This window comes from Carcharodon carcharias, chromosome 2 (genome assembly GCF_017639515.1).
Source record: "Carcharodon carcharias isolate sCarCar2 chromosome 2, sCarCar2.pri, whole genome shotgun sequence".
Taxonomy (NCBI): Eukaryota; Metazoa; Chordata; class Chondrichthyes; order Lamniformes; family Lamnidae; genus Carcharodon; species Carcharodon carcharias.
Window position 1 is genome coordinate 19,664,692 of NC_054468.1, and position 27,407 is coordinate 19,692,098.

A 27,407-nucleotide genomic window follows, 5' to 3' on the forward strand; every position below is an offset into this window, starting at 1 on the left:
GTGACCGAGTCTAATGCTTAATATCTGTGAGGATGTTTCCATGGACCGGAGCGAGTTTGTTTCAAATTTAAAGAACATTCTTTACGTGAGACTAGAAAAGATCGAGTTGTGCTGTAAGATCCAAGGAACAGCTTTAAGGGAGAAAGTGGATATAGTTTCTGCACTATGCTTTCTGGCTCTCAGACTTCAAGTAATGGTGGGGAAGGGATGGTGGGGAGAGGAGGATGCAGCACAAATATATAACAGTTTTAACTTGTAATTTCAGGATTAATCTCCAAACCACTTTGGTACCAAGGGTGATTTGAGAAATTATTTCACTCAAAAGGTTGTGTCTTTGGAATTCTCTACCCCAGAGGGCTGTGGATGATCTATCGCTGATTGCCATTTAAGGCTGGGATAGACAGATTTTTGGTCTCTTAGGGAATCGAGGGATATGAGGAGCGGACGGGAAAGTGGAGTTGAAGCCCAAGGTCAGCCACGGTTGTATTGATTGACAGAGCAGGCTCGACGATCTGTATAGTCATCTCCTGCTCCTTTCTCTTGTGTTTCTAAGTCTTCATTGTCCATTGTGCTCAAGTGTCATCACTGCCCCCTAGACCCCATGCTATATAACTGAGTGTCATGTTTGTTCTCTTGCATTCATGTTTATATTCAGTAGTATAGTAGTGGTGTTGTGCTACTGAAGAAGTTGATTAGGTTTGCCTCTAAGTCGGATGAGACTATTAGTTCGTATTGCACAATTTCTTTTGTCTTAACCATATCATCCAAGAAAATAAAATCCATTTGTTCTATTGCAGAAGACTGTTTCTTAGGTTGTGCACGAGATGTGAATCCCTGAGGGGGATGCTAGGAACAAAACTTTGGGAATCTCTGCTTAGCTAATCACAGGATGGTGAGCATGTGTTGTATTCATACTGAATTTCTAAAGCTGCTTTTGGGATGGAAATTTGTGCTAATTGAAGACACTGTTGGAAGCCACACAAGGTTGTGAAATGCCCAATAGTGTTTTAGAGCACAGTTTTTATCCAAGAACAGGGTCCTAGAGAGAGAGAGAGACTAGTTGCTGGATCCAAGATGGGTTTTCTAGTGCTCTGAATATGGAGTGCTTCCGAGCAATTCAAAAAGCTGGATTTTGCTCTTCAGGAATGTTGAAATCGACATGTAGCTTTGTTTGCAATTAGATATCTTGATTTTGTTTGGAAGTTGTATGAAATTTTGATAACTTGATTAGTAAACACGAAGGGTGCTTTTGGTCTTAGTACAGATAGTTGGATAAGATGTGCATTCACAGTTCTGAACTTGGCTCAGTCCTGGGAACAAAAATAACTTGTGCTTCCATGTCAAATTCAAGAACCTTGCCTCAGGTGGATCAAGGTGAAAAGGGAAGGGCTTTTTAAAAATTTTCATGGAATGTGGGTGTCACTGGCTGAGTCAATATTTATTGCTCATCCCTAATTGCCCTTGAAAGTGGTGGTGAGCCACCTTGAACCACTGCAGCCCATGTGGTGTAGATACACCCAGAGTGCTGTTAAGGAGGGAGTTCTAGGATTTTAACCCAGTGATAATGAAGGAACGGTGATTTAGTTCCAAGTGTGGCTTGGAGGAGAACTTGCAGGTGGTGGTGCTGTGCATCTGCTGTCTTCGTCCTTGGTGGTAGAGGTCACAAGTTTGGAAGGTGCCTTCGAAGAAGGCTTGACAAGTTGTTATAGTGCATCTTGTAGATTGTACATGCTGCTGCCACTGTCAGTGGTGGAGGGGTGCCAATCAAGCAGGCAGCTTTGTCCTGGATGGTGTCGAGCTTCTTGAATGTTATTGGAGCTGTGCCTAACGAGGTAAGCAGAGAGTGTTCCATCATGCTCTTGACTTGTGCTTTGTAGTTGGTGGACAGGCTTTGGGGAGTCAGGAGGTGAGTTACTTGCCACAGAATTTCCAAGTCTCTGACCTGCTGCTGTAGCCACAGTATTTAGTACAGTTTCTGGTCAACTCCCAAGGTGGTGTTAGTGGGGGATTCAGCGATGGTAATGCCATTGCTTATCAATGGGAAATGGTTGGGTTCTCTCCTGTTGGAGATGGTCATTGCCTGGCACTTGTGTGGCATGAATGTAACTTGCCATTTATCAGTCCAGTGCTGTCCAGGTTTTGCTGTATATTGGACGTGGACTGCTTCAGTATCTGAGGAGTTGTGAACAGTTGTGCTGAACATTGCACAATGGTTGGGTGAATATCCCCATTTCTGACCTTCATGATGGAGGGAATATCATTGAAACAGCTGAAGATGGTTGTGCCTAGGACATTACCCTGAGGAACTCTTGCAGTGATGCCCTGGGACTGAGATGATTGTCCTCCACCACCCACAGCCTTCTTTGTTTGTGTTTTGTTCCTCACATTTAAGTGTGTTGGCCACCTAGTGGTGCTCTCTTAACCTAAACCCTCATGTGAGATGCTCAGCAAAGATATTGGCAGTATTTGTAATATGCTATCAATTAAAAGATTAAATGAGTTTCTACATTTGCAAAAGTTTGAGGTGGGATTGTACAAACTGCTTATGATCTTTTTGTTTGTGCCCTTGTAAAAGGCTTGCTTTTAACACTTAGTGAGAAAGACAGGTTTGAATCATTAGCTTTCTTATTTTGCTGCCTGCAAGTGAATAAAGGCGAACAGATTTGCCTTGCCATAAATAAAGAACCCCATTCTGTCTCAGTAAGTGGACTAAGCACTCTTCTTCTTTCTGGTCAGGCTTTGAATGCAGTCTGACTGTCATTTTTAATTTCAAACCCAGGTCCTGACCACCTTTTTGTTAACCAGCTTACCTCAGACTTAACTCCTTTTGGTTTTTAAGTCTGACAAGCCTTGATATAAGACTACTGCATCCCTGTTTAAGTATTAACCAGTAAATTTACCAGTTAAACTGGATACTGCCCCTCTATGAACTGAAATGTGTATCCAGAGGTGAAACAGATTCAATCTTAAATGTGCAAAAGTTTCCTATATGTGTTTTAACTATCCCAAATTTCCTGATATCTTGTCAAAAGAAATCTCATCTGATTTGCATCCCCCAGCATGTGCTGTCCTGAAAATCTAATTGCTTAAAGGCATATCTATTAAATATGGTGCCTAATATTTGCACCTTGTAACATGTATATCTGGGAGAAAAGCTAGACCTAAAGCACGTAGTCGGCCAGATAATTTGCACATAAATGGATTTAAGTTTTGAGCAGTCCAGTTAGCTGCTCTTTCAAAGAGTAAGCACACTGTTTGTTTATCACTTTGCAACATTGAGAATTCATGTATTCAGGACTCTGGCCATGTTGCATGGATAATTAGGATTATGGTTGGCTTATTGTAATTACCTTTGCCCAAGACTTTTGGTTTTTCTTGGAAGAGGTCATAGTCATCTTAGTGACCTTACCAAAGTTTGGGGTGGGGGGTGGCGGGCGCGGTGCGGTGGAGGGAGAGTTTGGATTATAAATCTTGCAGTTCTAAACATCTGGTTCCATATTCTTCAGACAGAGTAGAAACATAGAAAATAGGAGCAAGAGTAGGTCATTCAGCCCTTTGAGCCTGCTCTGCATGGCTGACCCTCTATCTCAAGACCATACTCTTGCTCTCTCCGCATTCCCCTTGATGTCTTTAGAGTCTAGAAATCTGTCTCCTCCTCAAATATATTCAGTGACTTGGCCTCCACAGCCTTGTGGTAGAGAGTTCCACAGGTTCACCACCCTCTGAATGAAGAAGTTTCTTCTCATCTCAGTCCTAAATGACCTATCCTGTATCCTGAGACTGTGACCACTTCTAGAAGCACCCCCTCACCTCCCAAAACCAGAGGAAACATCAGCCCTGCATCCAGTCTCTCAAGCCCTGTCAGAATTTCATGTTTTATGAGATCCTCTCTCATTCTTCTAAACTCCACAATGAATACATACCTAGTCGGCCCATTCTCTCCTCATATGACAATCCTGCCATGCCAAGAATCAGTTCAGTGAACCTTCGCTGCACTCCCTCTGGCAAATATATCCTTTCTTAGGTAAGGAGACCAAAACTGTACACACTACCCCAGGTGTGACCTCATCAAGGTCCTGTGCAACTACAGTAAGACATCCTTGCTCCTGTATTCAAGTCCTCTTGCAGCGAAGGTCAACATACCATTGGCCACCTTAACTGCTTGCTGCATCTGCATGCTTGCTTTCAGTGATTGGTGTGCAAGAACACCCAGGTCCCTTTGTGCATCAACATTTCCCAACTTATCATCATTTAAATAATATCCTACCATTCTGTTTTTCCTACTGAAGTGGATAATTTCACACTTAACCATGCTATATTGCACCTGCCATGTGTTTGCCCACTCACTCAACTTGACAAAATCACCTTGGAATCTCTTAACATCCTCCTCACCACTCACATTCCCACCAAGTTTTGTGTTGTCAGCAAACTTGGAAATATTACATTTGGTTCCCTCATCCAAATAATTGATATATATATTGTGAATAGCTGGGGCCCAAGCACTGATCCTTGTGGTACCCCACTAGTCACCACCTGCCACTCTGGAAATGACCCATTTATTTCTACTGTTTTCTGTCTGCTAATCAGTTCTCAATCTATGACAATATATTACCCCCAATTTCATGTGCTTTAATTTTGCACAATAACCTCTTACATGGGACTTTATCAAAAGCTTTCTGAAAACCCAAATACACCACATCCACTGGTTATCCCTTATTCTCCTAGTTATGTCCTCCAAAGAAAAACTCCAGTAGGTTTGTCAAGCATGATTTCCCTTTGATAAATCCATGTTGACTTTGTCTAGTCCCCTTGGTATTTCCAAAGTGTCATGTTATCACACCCTTTATAATAGACCCTAGCATTTTCCCTGCTACTGATGTTGGGATCTGTAGATGACAGTGACTCATAATCCTTTGAAATATTCAACCTAGTTTTCCTCCTAGTGGTGAAAGTTCTGAGGGATGACATAAACCCAAACCCCACTGTGATGAAATTGGCCCATGTTTGCAGATGCTGCTTAATCGACCAATTAAGTGCCTCATGAATGCAAGTCTGTTTCAGGCAGAGATTTAGTCGGATGGTTAAGGTTTTCCAGGCTTTCTAAAAGGACCCAGCCTTGTTCAAAAGGTGGCTAAAATGTTAGGATTTAACAAGACATACTGTTGTAGTCCTATGTCCAATTTAATTGTAAAGTAGTGCAGTTCTGCATTTTCCCCACATTTTGGCTGGGACTGCAGAGCATTTTAATAAGAATTACACAAAGCTGGTAGAGTTTTGTAATCAACCAGGTGCAACTGGTATGTCAGAATGCATATAGCAGATGGTTGGGGTGGGGAAGAGTTGGTTGCAAATCTTGTAGAGTCCAAAGCACAGAAGAGAAAGGACCCTTTTCTCAAAGCTTTTCTAATGAGCCATCTTTCGTAGACCAAGCTTTTATTTATCTTTGACAACCTATATTGTTAAGTAGCCATCTTCTATTAACATGTAATCATGGAGCTAGAATTGAAACCAGTCAAGGCTTCCAGTTTGAGATTTTAATTTCCTAGATCACCATACAGCAGCTCTTCCCAAACTTTTTCCCAACTGTGATCCCATTTTAATGTTTGAAAATTGGTGCAACCCTAGAGAGACAGTGTTGGAGGGTTTACAGGGGTGGGGGGTGGTGAGATGGAGGAGGTGGTGAGGTAGAGGGCAGATGATTTTGTGCACAATCGTTTTGAAAACTGTGATGGGGCCTCAGAGCTGTGCACATGCATGTAATGAAGCATTGAGGCTGATCACATGACTGTCTTGCCATTCACCACAGCGCGTGTTCTCAAAGTAACTCCTTACAAACATCTCCAAGGGGTAAGTTTGCAGCTGAGGTACATTCTGAGATGGGTAAACTTAGGACAAACAAAAGCCAGAGCTCCCTAGATGCAAAAGAGAGGAAGATGAAGCAGGATAAAAGGGTGTATGACAGATGTCAACTTGATAATTAATACAAGTGAGAACCAGGCTGAATATAAAGAGTTCAGAGAAATGATAAAATGTGTAGTAGAGGAGAGAGACTGGCAGCCAACATAATAGGGAATCTGAAAATCTTTGATAGGCATATAAATAGTATAAGGATAGTATAAGTTGGACTGATTTGGGACTAAAAAGAGGATTTTGTGCATGTATTTAGAGGGCTTGATTGAGGTACTGAATGAGTATTTGCATTTCTTTTTACCAAGGAAGAAGATGCTGCCAAAGTTGTAGTCAAAGGAGGTAGTTGAGACACTGCTAAAAATTGATGAGGTTGTATTTAAAAAGGCTGGCTGGCTGTGCTTAAACTTGATGGCTAGTATGGATTGGATGCATCAGAGGATACTGAGAGAAGTAAGATTGGAAGTTGTGGGGGCATTGACCATAATCTTCCAGTCCTACTTGGATGCAGAATGTACTAGAGAACTTGAGAATTGCAGATGTTTGCACCTTTGTTCAAAAAAGGTTGTCAGCATAAACCCAGAAACTACAGGCCAGTCAGTTCAATCTCAGAGTGGGGAAGCTCTTAGAAACAAGAATTCAGGACAAAATTAAAGTCAGTTGGACAAGAGGAATGTGACAAATGACAAATTCATGCAAACTTTCCTTAATTTAAGAGCAAAACGTGTTTAACTTGATTTATTTTTTGATGAGGCAGCCAGATTTGAGGGTAAAGAAGTTGATGTGGTGTACGTGGACAATCAAAATGCATTTGTTATAGCTCCACAATAGGCTTGGCAAGCAAAGTTGAAGCCCAAGGAATAAAAAGGACACTTGTGGTATGGATATTAAGTTGGCTGAGGGCTGGGAAACTAGTGGTAAACTCTTTTTTTCTGACTGAAGAAAGGTATAAAGCTTCCTTGGGTGTTGATATTAGGACCACTTTTTTTTTGATCTCTCTATGACGCAGACTTGGGTGTGTAGGGCAAAAGTCACATGACACATGAAATATTGTGAACTGGGGAGGATAGTGGTTGATTTCAGTAGGACATATAGGCAGGCTGGTGCAACGGGTGGACGAGTGACAGATGAAGTTTAATGCACTGAAGTGTGAAGTGTTATATTTTGGTAGGAAGAATGAGAAGAGGCAATATGAAATAAAGGGTACAGTTTTAAAAGCGGTGCAGGAACAGAGCGACCTAGAGATAGGTGCACAAGTTGTTGAAAGTGGCAGATCAGTTTTAGAAAGTGGTTAATAAAGCATACAGGATCCTGTGCTTTACAAAAAAGCATGGAAGTTATGGTGAGTCTTTGTAAACCACTGGTGTAGCCTCCAGTAGAATATTGTCTGATCCTGAGCACTACAGTTTAGGAAGATGTGAAGGCATGGGAGAGGGTACATAAAAGATTTATGAGAATTATTCTATAGATGAGGGACTTTGGTTATGTGCATAGATTGGATAAGTTGGGGGTGCTCACCTTGGAGAAGAGAAGTTTGATAGAGATATTCAAAATTATGTGGAGTCTTTCTCTGGGCTGCATCCTTGAGTTTTTGCACCCACCTTGCAGATCTGAGTTGCATGAAGAGTAGCAATTTAATGGCAGCAGAAATCTTAAGGATTGTCTTTTTTGCATAATAGTTTATCTTTGTTACTTTGTTCATGCTATTTATAAATTTGGCTGGCACTGCTGTTCTCATCAAAACTTTGTGGGTGTTTGAGCTCTCTTGACATATTGGGTCTGGCTCATTGTAGTACCTAGACATTAAAATTTTCTCTATGGTAGGCCTTTCAGTACAAAATGTCTGTAGCTGTGCATACTTCCAGACAGGATTCTAGCCCATCAGACTTGGTTACCTAGTGCTAGGGTTTATAGATGAAAAATGGCTGGAAATAAAGTCAACATTCTGGAATTTGCATTTATTTACTAGAATATTTACTGGGTAGATTCATGTGAAGTATAGCCATGAATTACTGGAAGGCTACTTTTTTTTTGTCTTGACTAATGCTTGCCACTTGTAGGTTCCATCAGATAATAGCTGATTCAAACCAGCCTGGGCAGAGTTAGCTCAAATTCACAGCAATATAAGCTTTAACAACTTTTTAAAATTTCTTTGACAGCCTCCAGAAATAGATGTGGTGGTTGGAAAGGATCGCCAAAGCTTCTACACCCATGGCTTGATCCTGGGTGGAAAGAAGTGCTCTGTTATCAGAGATCAGCTGTTTACTGACGGTGACTTCACAATGGACTTGAGGACTAAGAGCCAATCTGGAGAAGCAACGTACAATGTTTCTGTCGGCAGAGCTGGCAAAAGTAAGTAATGCAGTCCAATATGTTTTTGTATGTGCATCTGTTCAGATGTTGAGCTTGTTCTAATTGCTACTATTTTTCCCCTTTTATAAACTGAAGAATTTAGGCTAAATGGGCTTTTAATTGGCTTTTGGTTTCAAAGATAGTGTAAGATTTCAACAAGCAACTGTATATGTGTTTGAGCATAGATGATAATGATGGATGTGGAAGAAAAACTAATCTTGCAGGTTTGCCTATTCTGCTTTTACAGGTGTAGTTCTAAACACCAAATTTGACTTTTTAAAGACAGGGTTTATCTACTTACATTCTCATTGAAACAGTGGGGATCTCCAGGCAAGCTTGATATACTGCCCAGATATGAACTTTTTAATTCTGTATCTTTCCAGTCTGACTTGATTGGAGCTGGTAGAAAAAAAAGCAGACATACACTGCGGTCTTTAATATCCTACCTTTTAAAATTTGTACTAAGTGCAGCTACCATACATTGTGTAGCAAAAATGGCATTTTGGTAACTTGCTGAAATCTTTTTTTAATTTTTTCAAATCATTTAATTTCATCTACTCAGACAAGAAATTCAAAATTGTTTACACAAACTGGCTAGTTTTCTCGTGTATTACTATGTGCAACAAATAACTGTATGGGTATACCTAAACCAGGCTTAAAATCTTGATTCGCTTCATGTTCTTCAGGCCCTTTTTCTTGCCCTTCCACCCCTGCAATTCTGCAGTTTGGCCCACCTAGTACCTTGTCTTGATCTTATCAGCCCAAGCAGGTAAGTTACTGAAGAATGATCAGGAATAAGGATCCTGCTTGTGCTGGTTCTCTTTTTAAGCAAAAAAAAAAGCTCAAACTTTAGTCAACAATTCAATCCGGTGCTCCTCTAGATTGGTAATGCTACATAAATCAGAGTTCCACTCTGACTTCCTTGGCATGTGTTTGATTACTTATAGTGTTCTGATTTGAAAGACCACTGATCCCTTTTTGATGTTCTTGAATGAGTTCAAGTAAACACAATAGAAAAAGATATTCAAGATTAAGAATATAGCAAAGTAGGGAATAAAAAGGTAATGCATTAAATTTGGTACACATGCCATATACTTTATTTGCATGTCACCATTTTACATGTATAGGCGATACGCTAATGGATTTGCCATTAATTGAGCAGCTAACATGTCAAATCTGTAACTGCACTCTACCTTCTTGTTTCATTTCAGTTTTAGTTCTGTAGGTTTCTGATTCTTGTTTCTCTTCTTTGTCCAGTTATTTGCTAATATTTTAAAATTGAATGAACACTTTTTCCTTTTCAATCTCTTGCCACTTTTTTAACTTCATTCTCATCCTTCCCCTCTGCTTCCTGAGGGTGAGAATAAAATTTTTAACTGAATTTATGTTCTCTTGGGGGTTTAGATTGCCCATATAGCATTATTTCACACTTTAACAAATACATTTGGTGCTCTGCTGACTTCATGGATAAAATTTGATAATTGCATAATATAAATGTTATCTCTCGATTTGTCATAGACCCCTCTGTTATTGTGGTCTTCTATTTTGAACCCTCGTGCCTATCATGCTTCAGCTCAAGGTTTTTGTGCCAGCTCTTGGTGTGACTTGTTTTTTTAAATTCATTCACGAGATGTGGGCTCCGCTGGCTTGGCCAGCATTTATTGCCCACCCCTAGTTGCCCTGGTGAGCTGCCACCTTGAACCGCTGCAGTCTATATGGTGTGGATACCCTCAGTGCTGTTAGGATGGGAGTTCTAGGATTTTGACCCAGCGACAGTGAGGGAGCAGCAATATATTTCCAAGTCAGAATGGCGAGTGACTTGGGGAACTCGCAGCTGGTGATGTTCCTGTGTGTCTGCTGCCCTTGAACTTCTAGGTGATAGTGGTAGTGGGTTTGGAAGGTGCTGTCGAAGGAGTTTTGGTGAATTCCTGCAGTGCATCTTGTAGGTGGTGCACTGCTGCTACTGTGCGTCGGTAGTGGAGGGGATGAATGTTTGTGGATGTGGTGCCAATCAAGCGGGCTGCTTTGTCCTGGATAGTGTCAAGCTTCTTGAATGTTGTGGGAGCTGCACTCATCCAGGCAAGTGAGGAGTATTCCGTCACACTCCTGACTTGTGCATTGTAGATGGTAGACAGGCTTTGGGGAATCAGGAGGCGAGTTACAGCATTCATATGGATAGTTCAGTTCCTGGTCAATGATAACTCCCTGGATGTTGATAGTGGGGAATTCAGTGATGGTAATGCCATTGAACATCAAGGGGCAATGGTTGGATTCTCTCCTGTTGGAGATGGTCATTGCCTCATGCTTGTGTGGCACGAGTGTTACTTGCCACTTGTCAGGCCAAGCCTGGATATTGTCCAGGTGTTGCTGCATTTGGACATGGGCTGCTTTTTTGTATCTGAGGAGTCTCAAATGGTGCTGAACATTGTGCAATCATCAGCGAACATCCCCACTTCTCCTGGATGATGTCTTGCTCTCCTTGTCTTGTGTGTATTGAGTCTGTAGGGGCATTTAATTGTCTTCCCCTTCCATTTTGTGGAGCTTACTTGAGCCATGCAATGTTCTGAGGAAAATAACTGACTTGTTTCTACTGATAAACCAAGTGGCATCCCACTCTATCAATGCAACCATTATCGATACCTATTCCATGAGTGGAAAAAATACTTTATATCTTTATTCCTGCCATTTCTTGAAACCTTCAATCTCTATCCTGAGTCCGGGCCCAGTTCCAGTTCCAAGTATCAGCAACATATGTATGTCCATAATTCATATTCACCACTGCCAGAGAAAATTTCTCCATTCTCATTTAAGGCATGCTAACCTCTCTGGCTGAGCCTAAATATTTTTTAATGCTTGTTTTGCTTTTAAATGCAGAAACGATTTCACATTAATCAATTCACATTGATTACTCCAAATTTCCATAACTTGCAATTTTTAAATCTTCGGTCCTTAATCTTTCATTAAAAGAGGCTGAGTCTTTGTAACATCCCAGAGTCATCCTTGTCACTAAATCAATGTGTAGCAATGACTGGCTGTTCAAATGCATCCGATAGTCTAAAATTTGAGTTAGTAGAAAATTCATAGCAGTAGTTAGAATAAATTGTGTTTTTAATTAATTGACATTTCTATTCACTAACATCCTATAGGGAAGGAAATCTTCTGTCCTTACCTGGTCTGACCTACATGTGACTCCTGACCTACAGCAATGTGGTCAACTCTTAAATACCCTCTGAATTGGCCTAGCATGCCACCCAGTTGTATCAAACCGCTACAAAGTCACAAAAGGAACGAAACCCAACGGACCACCCGGCTTCGACCTAGGCACCAGAAATGACAATGGCAAACTCAACCCTACTGACCTGCAAAGTCCTCCTTACTAACATCTGGGGGCTGGTGCCAAAATTGGGAGAGCTGTCTCTCAGACTAGTCAAGCAACAGTTTGTCTCTCAGACATAGTCATCCTCACGGAATCATACATTACAGGTAATGTCGCAGACATCCCCATCACCATCCCTGGTCCTGTCCCACTGGCAGGACAGACCCAGCAGATGTGGCAGCACAGTGGTATACAGTCGGGAGGGAGTTGCCCTGGGAGTCCTCAACATCGCCTCTGGACACCATGAAGTATCATGGCATCAGATCAAGTATGCGCAAGGAAACCTCTTGCTGATTACTAGGTACCTCCCTCCCTCACTCAGTTGATGAATCAGTGCTCCTTCATGTTGAACACCACTTGGAGGAAGCACTGAGGGGGGCAAGGGCTCAGAATGTACCCTGGTTGGAGGACTTCAATGTCCATCACCAATCGTGGCTTGGTAGCATCAGTACAGACTGAGCTGGCAGAGTCCTAAAGGATGTACTGGGTCTGCAACAGGTGGTGAGGAACCAACAAGAGGGAGAAACATACTGACCTCATCCTCACCAACTGCAGATGCATCTGTCCATGACGGTATAGGTAGGAGTGACCACTGCCCAGTCCTTGTGAAGGCGAAGTTCCATCTTCACATTGAGGATACCTTTCATAGTGTTGTGTGGCACTACCACCGTGCTAAATGGGATAGATTTTGAACAGATCTAGCAACTTAAGACTGGGCAACCGTGAGGTGCTGTAGGCCATCAGCAGCTGCACAATTGTACTCAACCACAATCTGTAACCTTAGGGTCTGCTATTTCCCCCAATCTACCATTACCACCAAGCCAGGGGATCAACCCTGGTTTAATAAACTGGGAGCAGGCATACCTAAAAATGAACTGTCCTCTTGAAGTTATAATACAGGACCACTTGTGTGCCAAACAGTGTAAGCAACAAGTGATAGAGCTCAGTGATTCTACAACCAACAGATCAGATCCAAGCTCTGCAGTCCTGTCACATCCAGTCGTGAATGGTTGTGGACAACCAAACAACTAATTGGAGGAGGCAGCTCCACAAAAATTCCCATCCTCAATGATGGGTGAGCTCAGCACATCAATGCAAAAGATAAGGCTGAAGCATTTGCAACAGTCTTGAGCCAGAAGTGCCGAATGGACAATTCATCTCTGCTTTCTCTGGAGGTACCCAGCATCACCGATGCCAGTCTTCAGCCAATTCAGTTTGCTCCATGTGATGATCAAGAAATGGCTGTGGGCCCTGACAATATTTCAGCAATACCACTGAAGACTTGTGCTCCAGAACTTGCTGTACCCCTAGCCAAGCTGTTCCAGCTACAACACTGGCATCTACCAGGCAATGTGGAAAATTGCCCAGATACGTCCTGTACACAAAGCAGGGCACATCCAATCTGGCCAACTACTGCCCCATCAGTCCACACACACTCATCAAAGAGTGATGGAAGGGGTCATCAACAGTGCTATGAAGTGGCATTTACTTAGCAATAACCTGCTCATTTTGGGTTCTGCCAGTGCCTTCAGCTCCTGAACTCATCACAGCCTTGGTTCAAACATGGACATAACTCTTGTGTTGAACTTTTAAGAATAACTGCCCTTAACATCAAGACAGCATTTGAGTGTGGCATCAAGGAGCCCGTTCAAAACTGGAGTCAATGTGAATTGGGGAAAACTGTCCTGGCTGAAGTCATACCTAGCACAAAGGAAAATGGTTGTGGTTGTTGGAGGTTAATTATCCTAGTTTGAGGACTTCACTGCAGGAGTTCTTCAGGGTAGTGTTCTCTGCCCAATCATCTTCAGCTGCTTCATAAATGACCTTCCTGCTATCATTAAGTTAAGAGGGGATGTTTGCTGATGATTACATAATGTTTAGCACCATTCTTCTCAGACACTAAAGCAACCCATGTCCAAATGCAGCAAGACCTGGACAATATCCAGGCTTGACCTGGCAAGTAACATTCATGCCATGAAAGTGCCAGGCAATGACCATGTCCAATAAGAGAGAAACTAACTATTGACCCTTGACATTCAAAAGCATTACCTTCGTAATAAAAGCTTTACCCCACTATCAACATCCTGGGAGTTACCTTTGACCAGAAACTGAACTGAACTGGACTGGACATATAAATACTGTGGCTACAAGAGCAGAATAGAGGTCAGGAATCCTGCAGTGAGTAATTCATCTGATCTGACCCCCCCCCCCCCTCTTATCAAAAAGCCTGTCCACCCTCTACAAGGCATAAGTCAGGAGCAAGATGGAATACTCTCCACTTGCCTGGATGAGTGCAGCTCCAACAACACTCAAGCTTGACATCATCCAGGGTAAGCAGCCTGATTGGCACCCCATCCACAAATGTTCACACTCTTCACCACCGACGCACAGTGGCAGCAGTGTGTGCCATATACAAGATGCACTACAGAAACTCATGAAGCGTCCTTAGACAGCACCACCTTCCAAACCCACAACCACTATCATCTAGAAGGACAAGGATAGCAGACACATGGGAGTTCCCCTCCAAGCCACTCGCCATCCTAGCTTGGAAATATATTGCCGCTCCTTCATTGTTGCTGGGTCAAAATCCTGGAACTCACTAACAGCACTGTGGGTGCACCTATGCCATGTGGATTGCAGTGGTTCAACAAGGTAGCTCCTCACCACCTTCCCGAGAGCAATTAAGGATGGGCAATAAATGCTGCCCCCATCCCATGAATGAAAAACATATTCAAAGAGGCTATAGGCATCTAATTATTTCAGTGAGTTTGAGAAATTGTCTTGTAGGCTTAAATTGTTGAATGTGTAGTTGTATGTCTATTTACATAGTGCCTTTAACATAATAAACAGTCCCAAGGTACTTGAGAGGATCATTATAAAAGAGGAGTGACACCAAGCCACATAAGACGATATTAAGTTCGATGACCAAAAGCTGGGTTTTAAGGAGTGCCTTAAAGAGGAAAGTGAGGTCTTCAGAGCTTGGAGCCTAGGCTGCTAAAGGTACACTCACTAATGGTAGAGTGATTTAAAATCAGGGATGCTTGATGCCAGAATTGGATAAGTGCAGTAATCCTAGAGGGTTGCGGGGCTGAGGTTATGAGAGATAGGAGTGAGGCCATGGAGAGATTTGAAAACAGAATTTTAAAATCAAGATTTTGCTTGACCTTGAGCCACTGTAGGTCAGTGAGCGTGGTGATAGGAAAACAGGATCTGCTGTGAGTTAAGACATGGCTGCAGAGTTTTGGATCATAAGTTTGCAGAAGGTAGAATGTTGCAGACCAGTCCGGAATGTATTTGAACATTCAAATCTAGAGGTAAAAAGGCATGAATGAGGAGATAGCTAACACAAGGTGATGTTATGGAGGTGGAAATGGATGGTTTGATTATGTGGCCAGTAGAACATCTGGATCAAGTATAACCAAGATTGCAAACAGATCCACAAGATTCCACTGTTTTTAAACAAACAAGAATGTTTACCATATAAGAATCATTAAAACAGTCAATTTTATCTACCTTTATATTCTAACGTATAGAATTAACGAGAAGCAAACATGTAGTAAAAGGCAGTCGAACACACCACAGGCTATATAATAAATGGCAGCCACAACCAAAACATTCCATGAATTTTTTTGTGATCCACTCAGATGTCAGTGATCACCAAGGCATAAAAGATCTTCAACCTCTCTTCCTCTCAAGAAATTTCAGCTTCAAGGATTTAGCTTCTGTTTTCCCTCAACAGCAACTCAGCCTGAAAACCCTCATGCTGCTTGTACCCACAATGAGTTGCCAGGCAGCAGGACACCAGTTCGGATTGCCCCAACAACTGCTCACTTCCCTGCTTCTCTCGCCGAGACCACGTCCCACTGGGCCTACAAAGCTGAACCCTAACATCTAATTACAGGCACAATCCTGGATTTCTAGCTGCACTGAGCTGATAGCTTCACTGAGCTGACATTCCTCCCTCATTAGTTTTCTGTGCCCCAACTGAGCTGCTGCCCTGCTTTGAACTGAACTGTGTCCAGTTAAATCTTACAACAGAGGTCAGCCTCTGTTCTGAAGCATTTTGGGATGTATCCAAAACTGGCATATTCTGTACCTTTTTTAAATGTTGCAATCTCTAGTCAGCCAAGGGTCACTCCCACAGGTGCTAGCTTGCAGTGGTCCCAAAGATGTTGGGTCTTGATGAAGGGATTATCATTGGGACTGGGAATGATTAAGCACTCTTGGAGGTGGCCACTGCATGCCACTTGTGATATGAATGATACAACTGTCATTTATCAGCCAAAGACTGGTTGACTGTCCTGGCCTTGCTGCATGTGGGCATGGGTTTTTGTTTGAGGAATTGCAAATGGAGCTGAAAATTGCAGTTAACATTAACCTTGTGATGGAGGGAAGGACATTGGTGGAGCAGTTGCAGCCAGTTAAAGCACTGACCTGAAACAATTTCTGCAACAGTGTCTTCAGTCTGAAATGATTGACTTCCAGCAAAAAGGCTGAAATAAGCTTAGTGGACCTGATGCAACCCAAATTGAGCATTAATGAGCAGGTTGAATACATGATGCTTGGACAATATTGATGGTTAACTTCAAGCACTTAGATTTGTGAGTAGGCTCTGTGGCTCAGCAGTTGGACAGGAGGATTTGCCCTACTTTGAATAAAACATGGACAAGATTGTCTGGTTGTACTGAAACAAGTTGGCTAGGGACTAAGCCAGTTCTGGAACACGGTGTTCACTACCTCCTGAATGTTAGTTGTGGTCATAGCCTTCGTTGTTTCCAGTTTGAGTTATTAATGTCTCATGGAGTGAATTGAGTAAATGGGTACCTATGATGCTGGAAATCTCAGGAGAAAGTTAAAATTTATGCATGTGGCTGAAGTTGCTTTTATGCACTTCTGGGCCTTGCTATTGTTGGCGATGAATGTTCATGAAGCCTGCCTCTTCCTCCAGTTAGTAACTAAATTGTTCACTACCTTTTATGGTTGTGGCAGGGCTGTAGAGCTTTGACCTGCTTAGCATGCTACTTTTTGCTTAGCATGCATGTAATTGTGCTGGAGCCTCACCAGATTTTGTTCATTTTTGGGTACATCTAGTGCTGCTTCAGTGCGCTCTTCTACCCTCACTAAATCAAGGTTGGTCATGTGGCTTAAAGGAGATGCTGTGCCATGAAGCTAAAAATTGCAATGCTGTATATTTGTGCTGTTGGCCCACAGTGCCTCAATCTGTCATTAATGTCCACACCCCACAATATTGTTTCCTCTGTGAAGATGGCACAGGGGCTATTCACTCCCAATGAATGCCGTCATGAACATATGTGTGTGACTTGGTGTTAAGTAGGGTCAGCTGTTATGCTTGAGATATTAAGATAATTTGAGTTTTAAATTATTTACACGAAATCTGAAATATGCAAGCAGCAGATGATATGGCTATACATGCCTAGATTTGCCGATTTAAAGCAGTGAACTTAAAAGACACAGACCACAACTAACATTCAAGAGGTAATGAACACAGTGTTCCAGAACTGGCTTAGTCCCTAGCCAACTTGTTTCAGTACAACCAGACAATCTTGTCCATGTTTTATTCAAAGTAGGGCAAATCCTCCTGTCCAACTGCTGAGCCACAGAGCCTACTCACAAATCTAAGTGATTGAAGTTAACCATCAATATTGTCCAAGCATCATGTATTCAACCTGCTCATTAAAAGACTGGAGTTTACATGTGAGCAACAACATATTCTTGCACATTTTTTTTTACATTTCTAACATGGTTTTTATATGGTATTTTTAAATGCAAAGCTAGTTTAAAATTCAAATTGGTCATTTAATAATGGGTGCTTCCTGTTTGAAATTTAACCATTTCCAATCTCCAGTTCCTTTACCAAACAATAAACTGTTTGCCTAATTTTAGGTTGGCCAGGGGATAGAGGTGCAGTCTAGCATAACAGGCATAAAACATAAAGCAGGTATTTCACAAGATTCAAAGTGCTAGTAAATCCAAGTGGCTTCCTTTGTAAAACAGATCATTTCATTTGCTGAGACCATTATGTCAGTTTGCTGATATGTCAGTATTTTACATACATGATTTTTCATTTCACTTAACTGTCTGATTCGCTTGATAAAAATTTGTCATTCTTGGTCGAGGAGCAAGAGAAAACATAAAAGAGGCGATCCTTCACTTTGAATGTTAAAAAATGAAATGCAGGAGCCAAAATGTCTACAGCCTTTTAATTGGTCTTCCCACAAAATTAAGCCAAAGATAATGATCATGCTCCCTAATGACAATGAACCTTTGAACTTATTTGATTTTAGACTTGTAGCTTTAAGGCTACAAAGCTTCAAATTAGTAATAGAAAAATGCATCAAATTGTGGTAAGCTAAATAAGGTACAATCTTCCTCTTGAAGCACATATAACTTGCTATAAGAAAAAATGGACAAATAAGCTTGTTTATAAATATCTAAACTGCATTTCCTTGATCAGTAAACTTCTCCAGTATTGCATCTCGCGACAGTAGCATAGTGGTAATGTTATTGTAGTAACTCAGAAGCCTAGATACATGATCTGGAGATTGTTCAAATCCTACCATGGCAGCTGGGGGAATTTAAAATCAGTTAATTGACTCCAGCATTTTATTCCAGATTTATTATTCATGAAACTACCGGTTTATTGTAAAAACCTATTCGGTTTACTAATGTCGTTCAGGAGAAGAAATCTGTCATCCCTTGCCTACTCAGGTCTGTGCGTGACTCCAGACTGCTCCCAGCAATGCAGTTGACTTTTATCTGAGCTTTTGAAATAGCCTAGCAAGCCACTAAGTTGTATCAAACCACTACATGGGAAAGAAAGCATTGTGCGTATGTCTCACCACACGGACTCCCCTGGTCAAGAAGGCTTAATAGCATCATTTTAAAGTGTGCAGCGACAGAAAAATCTGGGGGTTGATTTGCATAGATCTTTGAAGGTGGCAGCGGCAGCACATATTCTTAGCTAATTACATTCTCAATATGGGATCTTGGGCTTCATGATAGAAGCAGTAAGTATAAAAGCAGGGAAGTTTTACTGAACCTTTTTAGTAAAGCTTTGGTTAGGGCACAGTATTGTGCCAGTTTTAGGCACCAAACCTTTGGAAGGAGTGTGGTGGAGATTTACCAGTTTGGTTCCAGGGTTGAGGGATTTTAGCTGCAAGGTTAGGTTGGAGAAGCTAGGGTTGTGTTTCTTGGAGCAAAGGAGGTTGAAGGAGATTTGATAGTGGTGTACAAGATTGACAGGTTTAGATAATGTCAACAGAAGCTTTTTTTCATCAGATGATGGTGTAATGCCTGGGGGTGGGAGGGGAACAAACTTCTTTTTGGGCAAGTGATGCAGGGGAATGTGAGCAGGAACCTTTTTATGCAGTGAGTGGTAATGACCTGAAACTTGCTGCCAGCAAGGGTAGTCGAAGCAAAGACCACCATCAATGATATCAAAAGATGAAACTTGAAAATAAACTTGTAGGGCTATGGGGAGGGAATGAGGGAATGGGCTGACTGGATTGCTATATAGAAAGCTGGCAAAGACTTGATGGGTCAAATGGTCCCCTTATGTGCTGACTCGGGGCAACACCACCACCACCTTCTCTGGGGCAATTAGGGATGGGCAATAACAGCCCATGATGCTCATCCCAAGAGCAAATCTAAAAGAAGATTTGGTCATCCTTCAAGAAAAAGGCATAGCTATATAAATCTCCCTAGCACCTGAAAATACCTTAATGATGGGAAACAAAGGTCTAGTAAGGTCAGTTGGTTATTGGAACGGTAAATGTGATTTAATGCTCTCAGAACACGCTGCAGTTTACTTTGAGCAACTTTATAGAAGATCTAGTATATTTTGATGAGGAGTGCATTTCCTAGCCATGTTACTTTCATTAAAATTATAGGAATTTGTTTTGTCTTGTGCATATTTTCTTTCTACAGTCTTGGAGAAAGAAAGCCAGCAACTTAAAATAGAAACTGATATTGGTAATCACTCTGCTTTGTTTTAAAAAAAAACACCGGCACTTCATTCAGACCTGACCTCCATCTCCCCCGCATTGTTATATGCAATTTTACTCTGACCTGAAGCCGTTCTTAACTTTTGTGATCTTAAAGTGATGCAGTTTTGCTTGCCACCTTTTACTCCTCCTAAATATTGTCATTGTGTGTGCAGAAAACCCATCTACTGTTAATTGACAGTAAAATTAAATAGAAATTCTGCATGCTATATGTACTCCTCTCTAGGAAGAAAATTTGTGCCTGTTGAATATTCTGCAAAAAACAAAGTATTGAGTAAGTATTTTGGCTGAAGTGGTTATGAATTCCTTGCACAAAAAGTGCATTGCTTCATATTGAGGGGCATGAGGGTATATGCTGAGAAAATGTTTCCCTTAGCTGGGGAATCTGTAACATGGGGTCACAGACCTTGAGTCAGCTATTGAGGACTGAGATGAGGAGAAACTTCCCCAGGGTTGTGAATCCTTGCAATTTCCTACTCCAGAGAGCTATGGATACTTAGTAGTTGAATTGACTTAGTACAGGCTTTGATGGACTTTTGGATGCCAAGGGAATTAGAGGTATGATTGTGTGGGAAGATGGAGCTGAGGTAGAAAATTGGCCAGAATTTTACTAAATGGCGGAGCAGGCTCAAAATGCCAAATGGCCTACTCTTGCTCCTATTTTTGTCTAAACAATATTTTTCAAACTAATGGACAGATTTCAGCAAACTTGGTACACAGAATATGGCCCAAATAGAACTGATTTCTGCTGAAGATGCGGACCCAGATTCTGGAATTTAAAAAGGATCTATTAACATTTGGAGATGGCAGATTGACTTTTTTAAGAATGTTGTGGAATTCGTCACAGCTGTCAAAATGTGAGCAGAGTTTTCAGAGTATGATGTTGGGTGTGGATTGGCTTGAAGCCACCTCAGTGAGATGGAAGCTCTTAATAAAAATATTAGTCAACCAGGCAAGGAAAAGTCTCGGAAGAGCTGCGTTATTTTAATGAGTTAACATAGCGTGGTGGAGGTATGCACTCCATTGAGTGCCCTCTTCAGTTGTTTTATCTGTCTTCACAGAAGACTAAAAGCACCCCAATAATAGAAAATCAGGGAGCAAAAGGTTATCATTAACACTGAAGTAAAATATATCAGGCATACTATTGGGACTATAGGCTGTCGAATCCCCTGGACTTGATGGTCTGCATCCTCTGGTCTTAAAAGAAGTAGCTGCAGATGCAGTGGATGCATTGGTTTGTAATCTTCCAAAATTTCCTAGATTTTGGAAAGGTATCAGCGGATTGGAAAACCGCAAATGCAACACCCCCAGCCAAGAAAGGGGGGAGTCAGAAAGCATGGAGTTCTTTGGATGTAATCAGGGTGAATAAAGTGGAACTAGTAGATGAAGTATGGGCTGCACTATATTTAGGAAAGACAAATGGCGAAGGAGGAGGGGTGGCCCTGATCGTAAAATATAACATAAGGGCAATGGCAAGAAAGCATCTAGCCTCAGAAGATCATGGAAATAGAATCAGTATGGGTAGAAATTAGGAATAGCAAAAGTCAGAAAACACTGGTGGGAGTAGTTTATAGGCCCCTAACAGTGGTTATGCTGTTGGGTAGAGCATTAAAGAAGAAATCATTGGTGGTTGTAACAAAGGCAATGAAATAATTGTGGGGGACTTTAATCTTAAACTGGGACAGTCAAATTGGCAAGAGTGGTCTAGAAGATAAGTTTGTAGAATGTTTTCGTTGACAATTTTGTGGAGCAATACATTACTTAAGCACCTAAAAAAAAAATAGGTACAGGAGTAGACCATTAGGCCTGCTCCGCCATTCAATAAGATCATGGCTGATCATCTTGTGTTTTGATTTCCACATTCCTATCTAACCTCGATAACCTTAGATTCTTGTTAGGTAAGGGAATCGATTGATCTCTGCCTTTAAAAATATTCAATGACCCTGCCGCCTCCACCTTCTGAGGCAGGGAATTCCAAAGTTGCACAAACCTCAGAAAAAAATTCTCCTCATCTCTGTCTTAAAAGAGCAACCCCTAATTTTAAAACAATGCCCCCTAGTTCTGGACTCACCCACAAAAAGCAACATCCTTTCGATGTCCATCTTGTCAAGGCTGTTCAGGATCTTGTATACTTCATTCAGATCACCTCTCACTCTTCTAAATGCCAGTGGAAACAAGTCCAGTCTGTCCGACCTTTCCTCATAAGACAGCCCACTCGTTCCAGATATTGATCTAGCAAACCTCCTTTGAACCAACTCCCAATGCATTTACGTCTTTCCTTAAATAAGGAGACCAAAACTGCATGCAGCATTCGAATGCGGTCTCACCAGTGTCCTGTATAACTGAAGTATAACATCCTCAGTTTTATGTTCAATGCCTCTCGTCATAAAGGATAGCATTCCATTAGCCACCTTAATTACTTGCTGTACCTGCATACTAAATATTTGTGACTTGTACTAGAAAACCTGGATCCCTCTACACCTCAGGATTATGCGGCTGTTCTCCATTTAAGTAGTGCTCTGCTTTTTTTGTTGTTCTTGCTAAAGTGAACAATTTCACATTTTCCCACATTAAACTCCATTTACCAGATCTTTGCCTGCTCACTCAACCAATCTATATCCATCTGCAACCTCCTTATGTCCTCTTCACAACATACTTTCCTACCTATCTTTGTGTCATCTGCAAATTTAGCTACCATGTCTTCACTCCCCTCATCTAAGTCATTGATGCAAATCGTAAAAAGTTGAGGCCCCAGTACAGACTCCTGTGGGATACCACACATCACATCCTGCCAGTCAGAAAAAGACTCATTTATGCGTAATCTCCGCTTTCTGCCAGCCAGTCAACCTTCTATCTATAGTATGTGTTACCTACTATATGCGCTTTAATTTTCTGTACCAACCTTTGATGTGGCACCTTATCAAATGCCTTCTGGAAATCCAAGTACAGTATGTCTACAGGCTCCCCTTTATCCACTGCGCATGTTAGGACTCCTTCAAAAAGCTCCAATAAATGGTTAAACATGATTTTCCTTTCACAAAACCATGCAGACTCTTCCCAATTGCCTTGAACTCTTCAAAGTACCCAGACCTTAATGATTGATTCCATTAACTTGCACGTGGCAGACATCAAGTTAACTGGCCTATAGTTTCCTTTTTGCTGCCTCCCTCTCTTGAATAGAGGGGTTGTATTTGCTACTTTCCAATCTGATGGAACCTTTCCAGAATCCAGCAAATTTTGGAAAATTAACACCAGTGCATTGACTGCCTCATTTGCCACCTCTTTTAAGACCCTAGGATGTAGTCTATCAGGACTTGCAGACTTATCATCCTGTAGCTCCATCAATTTGCTCAGTGTCATTTCCCTAGTGATTTCAATTTCACCAAGTTTCTTTCCCCTGTCAACCTCCTGATTTTGTAGCTATTACTGGAATGTCTTTTGTATCCTCTATCATGAATACAAGCAAAATATTTGTGGAACTGATCTAGTATTGTTTAATGAAGCAGGGCTAATTAGTAATGTCCTGGTAAAATATCCTCTGAGAAATAGTGATCATAATACTGTTGAATTCCATGTTAAGTTTGGAAGTGACAAACAAGAATCTTAAAGCCAATTACATAGACGTGAGGGGAGAACTAGCTAAGATTAATTGGGTAAATAGACCAAAACGTATGGAGTCAGTGAACATTTTAAGGAAATAATTCTAAATCTTTAGAAATACATTCCATTGAAAAACAAATTCAGACCCATCTGTGGCTCACTCAGGAAGTTAAGGATAGTATTAGATTAAAAGAGACTTGCTACTGTTTTTTGCAACATTGTAAGTCTGAGGATTGGAAGTGTGTTAAAACTAGCAGCAGGCCACCAAAAAGTTGATGAAAAGGGAAAAATTAGAATGGGAGTAACTAGTCAGGAATATTAAAAACAGCTAAAAAAGAGCTTTTACCAAGTATATAAGAGTATAGCTGAAGCAAACGTTGGCCCCATAGAAGCAAACGTTGGCCCCATAGAAGCAAACGTTGGCCCCATAGAAGCAAACGTTGGCCCCATAGAAGCAAACGTTGGCCCCATAGAAGCAAACGTTGGCCCCATAGAAGCAAACGTTGGCCCCATAGAAGCAAACGTTGGCCCCATAGAAGCAAACGTTGGCCCCATAGAAGCAAACGTTGGCCCCATAGAAGCAAACGTTGGCCCCATAGAAGCAAACGTTGGCCCCATAGAAGCAAACGTTGGCCCCATAGAAGCAAACGTTGGCCCCATAGAAGCAAACGTTGGCCCCATAGAAGCAGAGACAGGAGAATCTATCATGGGGAATGAGGAAATAGAGGCATTGAACAAACATTTTGTCTGTCTTCACAGAAGGCCAGTTTCATTCCAGAAATAGACGGTAGTTTAGGGGCTAAATAGTGAGGAAATTAATATCAGTAGAGAAAAAGTATTGGCAAAACTTGGGCTAAAATTTGACAAATCCCTGGCACCTGATGGCCTACACCCTAACTTTCTAAGAAAGCTAGAGATAGTGGATGTGCTGGCTATAATTTTGCAAAATTCCTTAGACTCAGGAACAGTTCCATTTAGATTGGAGGTTGGCAAAGGGATTGGAATACTAGAATAGCGAAGCCTTGCTGCAGTTGTACAGGATTTTGGTGAGACCACATCTGGAACACTCTGCAGTTTTGGTCTCCACATTTAGAATATACTTGCACTGGAGGCATTATAACGAAGGCTCAATAGATTTACCCCTGTGATGAGGGAGGTTGTCCTATGATAGGCTGAGTAAATTGGGCTTATTCCCTGGGGTTTATAAGAATGAGAGGCAATCTCCTTACAAAATTCTGAGGGGTTTGATAGGGTAGATGCTGCGAGATTTGTTTCTGATGGTTGGGGAGTCTAAATGTGGGCTAATCATTTAGGACTGAGTTGAGAAATTACTGCATTCAAAGGATTGTGAATCTTTGGAATTCTCTACATCAGAAGGTTGTAGATGCTCCATTGTTGAATACAGTTAAGGTTAGGATAGGCAGATTTTTGGTCTCGCAGAAAATCGTGGGATATGGGAAGCAGGTAAGAAAAATGGAGTTGAAGCCCAAGATCAGCCATGGTCGTATTGAATGGTGGAGCAGGCTCGACGGACTGTGTGATCTACTCCTATGTCTTGTGTATTTGCATTTCCAGAAGGCCATGTAAAAGGTTACTTCACAAGACCCATGGTGTCAGGAGTAATACATTAGCATGGATAGAGGATGGGTGAATTAATGGGAAACAGGATAAATAGGACATTTTTGGATTGGCAAACTTAACTAGTGGAGTGCCATGGGCATCAGTGCTGGGGCCTCAACTATTTACAATCTGGTAATGACTTGGATGAAGGGAAAGTATTCTATCCAAATTTAATAACGGTGCAAAGATAGGTAGGAAAGCAAGTTGAACAGAATCGGTCAAGGGATATAGGTAGGTTGTGAGTGGACAAAAAATTGGCAGATGGAGTATAATGTGGGAAAATGTGAGGTTGTCCACTTTGGCAGGGATAGGAAAGCAAAATATTACTTGGACGGAGAGTACAGAACGCTACATGGTTAGAGGGACCTGGGTGTTCTTGTATGTGAAATTAGCTTGCATATACAGCAAGTGATCAGGAAAGCAAATGGATTGGCCTTTATTGCAAGGGGGATTGAGTATTAAGTGGGAAAATTTTGCCACAATTTTGTAGGGCTTTTGTTAGACCATACTGAGAGTACTGTGTACAGTTTTGGTAAGGAGGACGCAGTTTAGAGAAGGTTCACTAGGTTGATTCCTGGGATGAAGGAGTTTTCTTGAGAAAAGATTGGGCCTATACTTTGAGTTTAGAAGAATGAGGTGATATTTAAACAGTTTTTGAGGGCTTGACATGTGTGAGTTAATAAGTAGATATGAACACTAGTTAGGATTTCATAATTGCAGTGTTGCCAGATTGGATGCTATTGTAGGTAAGTGAGCTCAGGTCATGGGTGACTGGGACATGGTGCAAATTTAGAATATGGGCAGTGGAGATTTGGATAAATCAAGGTTATGAAGGGTAAGATGGAAGGCTGACCAGAGAGCATATTGGAATAGTCCATTCTGCAAATAACAGAAAACACATGAATGACGATTTCAACAGCAGATGCACTGTGACTGATGCCACCATGGAGGTGGGGTTAGATTGTGGGGTTGGATGTTAAGCTCAGCCTAATAGGACACTTCTTGCGAAAAATCCAGTTCAGCCTAAGCCAGTAGCCAAGGAGGATGGAATCTCATTGGGGCCAGAGTTTGTGGTTGAAGATAAGAACCCTGGGTCTTCCTGATATTTGAGCAGAAATTTTCTCTAATTATCTAATACTGGATGTCAGCCAAGCAACCTTCCTGCAGATGATGGATGGTGAGGTTGAGCTGGTGTTGTCATTGTATGTGTGGAACCTGAAATGTTTTTAGATTTGCTGAGAGGCAACATGTGGAATGGAGCAAATATGGATCATAGATGCTAGGTTGTACCTCACAAAGAAACTGCCACCTCTGGAATAAGTTGCTGGCATGAGCGGTGTGTGTACGTTTACTGCAAGCATTCAAAAAAGGGGAGCTGGGGTTCCTGAGTGGCTAACCTCTACCTGTACGTTACAGGTTGGTGGTTGCCACTCTTTAGCACGGCTTTCTGAACTATCTGTTTTCAAGATTTGGAGAGAAGCATCCAAGCTATTTTAAAACCCCTATTTTTTTTTTCCCTGGCAGATAATGAGTAGGAAGATAAGATGGAGGTGATGTTGTGTAGAAATCACCTCTCACCTGAAGTGGAAGTTAGATATAAACCTCTGGTTAGGATATTTAGAATACTGCATTTCATTCTGGGCCTTGGATGGGGTGCAGTGCAGATTTTCAGAACGATAGGACTAGAAGGATTAAAAGTTGCACAAGCTTTTATCTCCTCAGTATAGAAAATTAAGGATGATGTTACTTGAGATGACTAAAGGATTTAATCAGATAGCTGTAAGAAGCTATTTTCTCTGGAGGAGTTTATTATAAGGGAGCACAACCTTAAAATTAGAGCCAGACTGTTCAGGATGATGCCTGGAAGCACTTCACACTGGAAATTTGGAACTCTTCACTCCTCCGACTGTTTTAACCCCCTACCCTCCTTTTATCCCAACCACCGACCAAAAAATGCTGAGGCTGGTGGTCAGTTGATATTGTTAGACGTGGGTATTTGGGGTTATGATACCAAAGTTGGTGGATGGAGTTAATTATAGCTGCTATGATCCAATGGTGGAACAAGTTCCTGGGGGATGGGAGTGGTCATCGAATGGTCTACTCTTGACGGCTGTGTTCTGGTACAGGAATGCTTAATGATTCACCTGGTATTTTAGTTGCTTTTTTGTTTTGGTTATGTTCCTATTTGCTGCTAACTGCCTTGTGAATTATGAAATATCACCAATAGTAGGGTCTTCCTTGGAACCACATCCCCTAAGGTGTATTTTTCTTCCTCCAGTAACAGTTCCTTGAGTTTTTCTTAACCTAAGTCTCAAAGCCTGGGATTATCCTGGCCACTTGTCTTTGAACCTCTGAATTAGGTGGAATAAGCAAAACATCATGGTGTACACTAGAGCTGCCTTTGCCATTGAATCTCATTTTGAAGCTTAATGAATCTTTGTATCTCAGTGTATTTTTAATACATGCTTGCTTTAGCATACATTGTTCTATACCTGAGATTAATAGCCATCTGCAATATCTTTGTCTGC

At 41.5% G+C, this 27,407-nt stretch overlaps 1 protein-coding gene across 2 annotated transcripts in view; it reads left to right on the plus strand.

The window, feature by feature from the left end:
- Window positions 1-27,407, plus strand: part of LOC121273079 (profilin-2-like) — a 42,622-nt gene that overhangs the window by 9,651 nt on the left and 5,564 nt on the right. For both annotated transcript variants that reach the window (XM_041180050.1, XM_041180042.1), the window contains exon 2: window positions 8,067-8,259. In XM_041180050.1, the coding sequence (XP_041035984.1) occupies window positions 8,067-8,259 (193 nt within the window). The remainder of the gene's footprint in view (window positions 1-8,066; window positions 8,260-27,407) is intronic.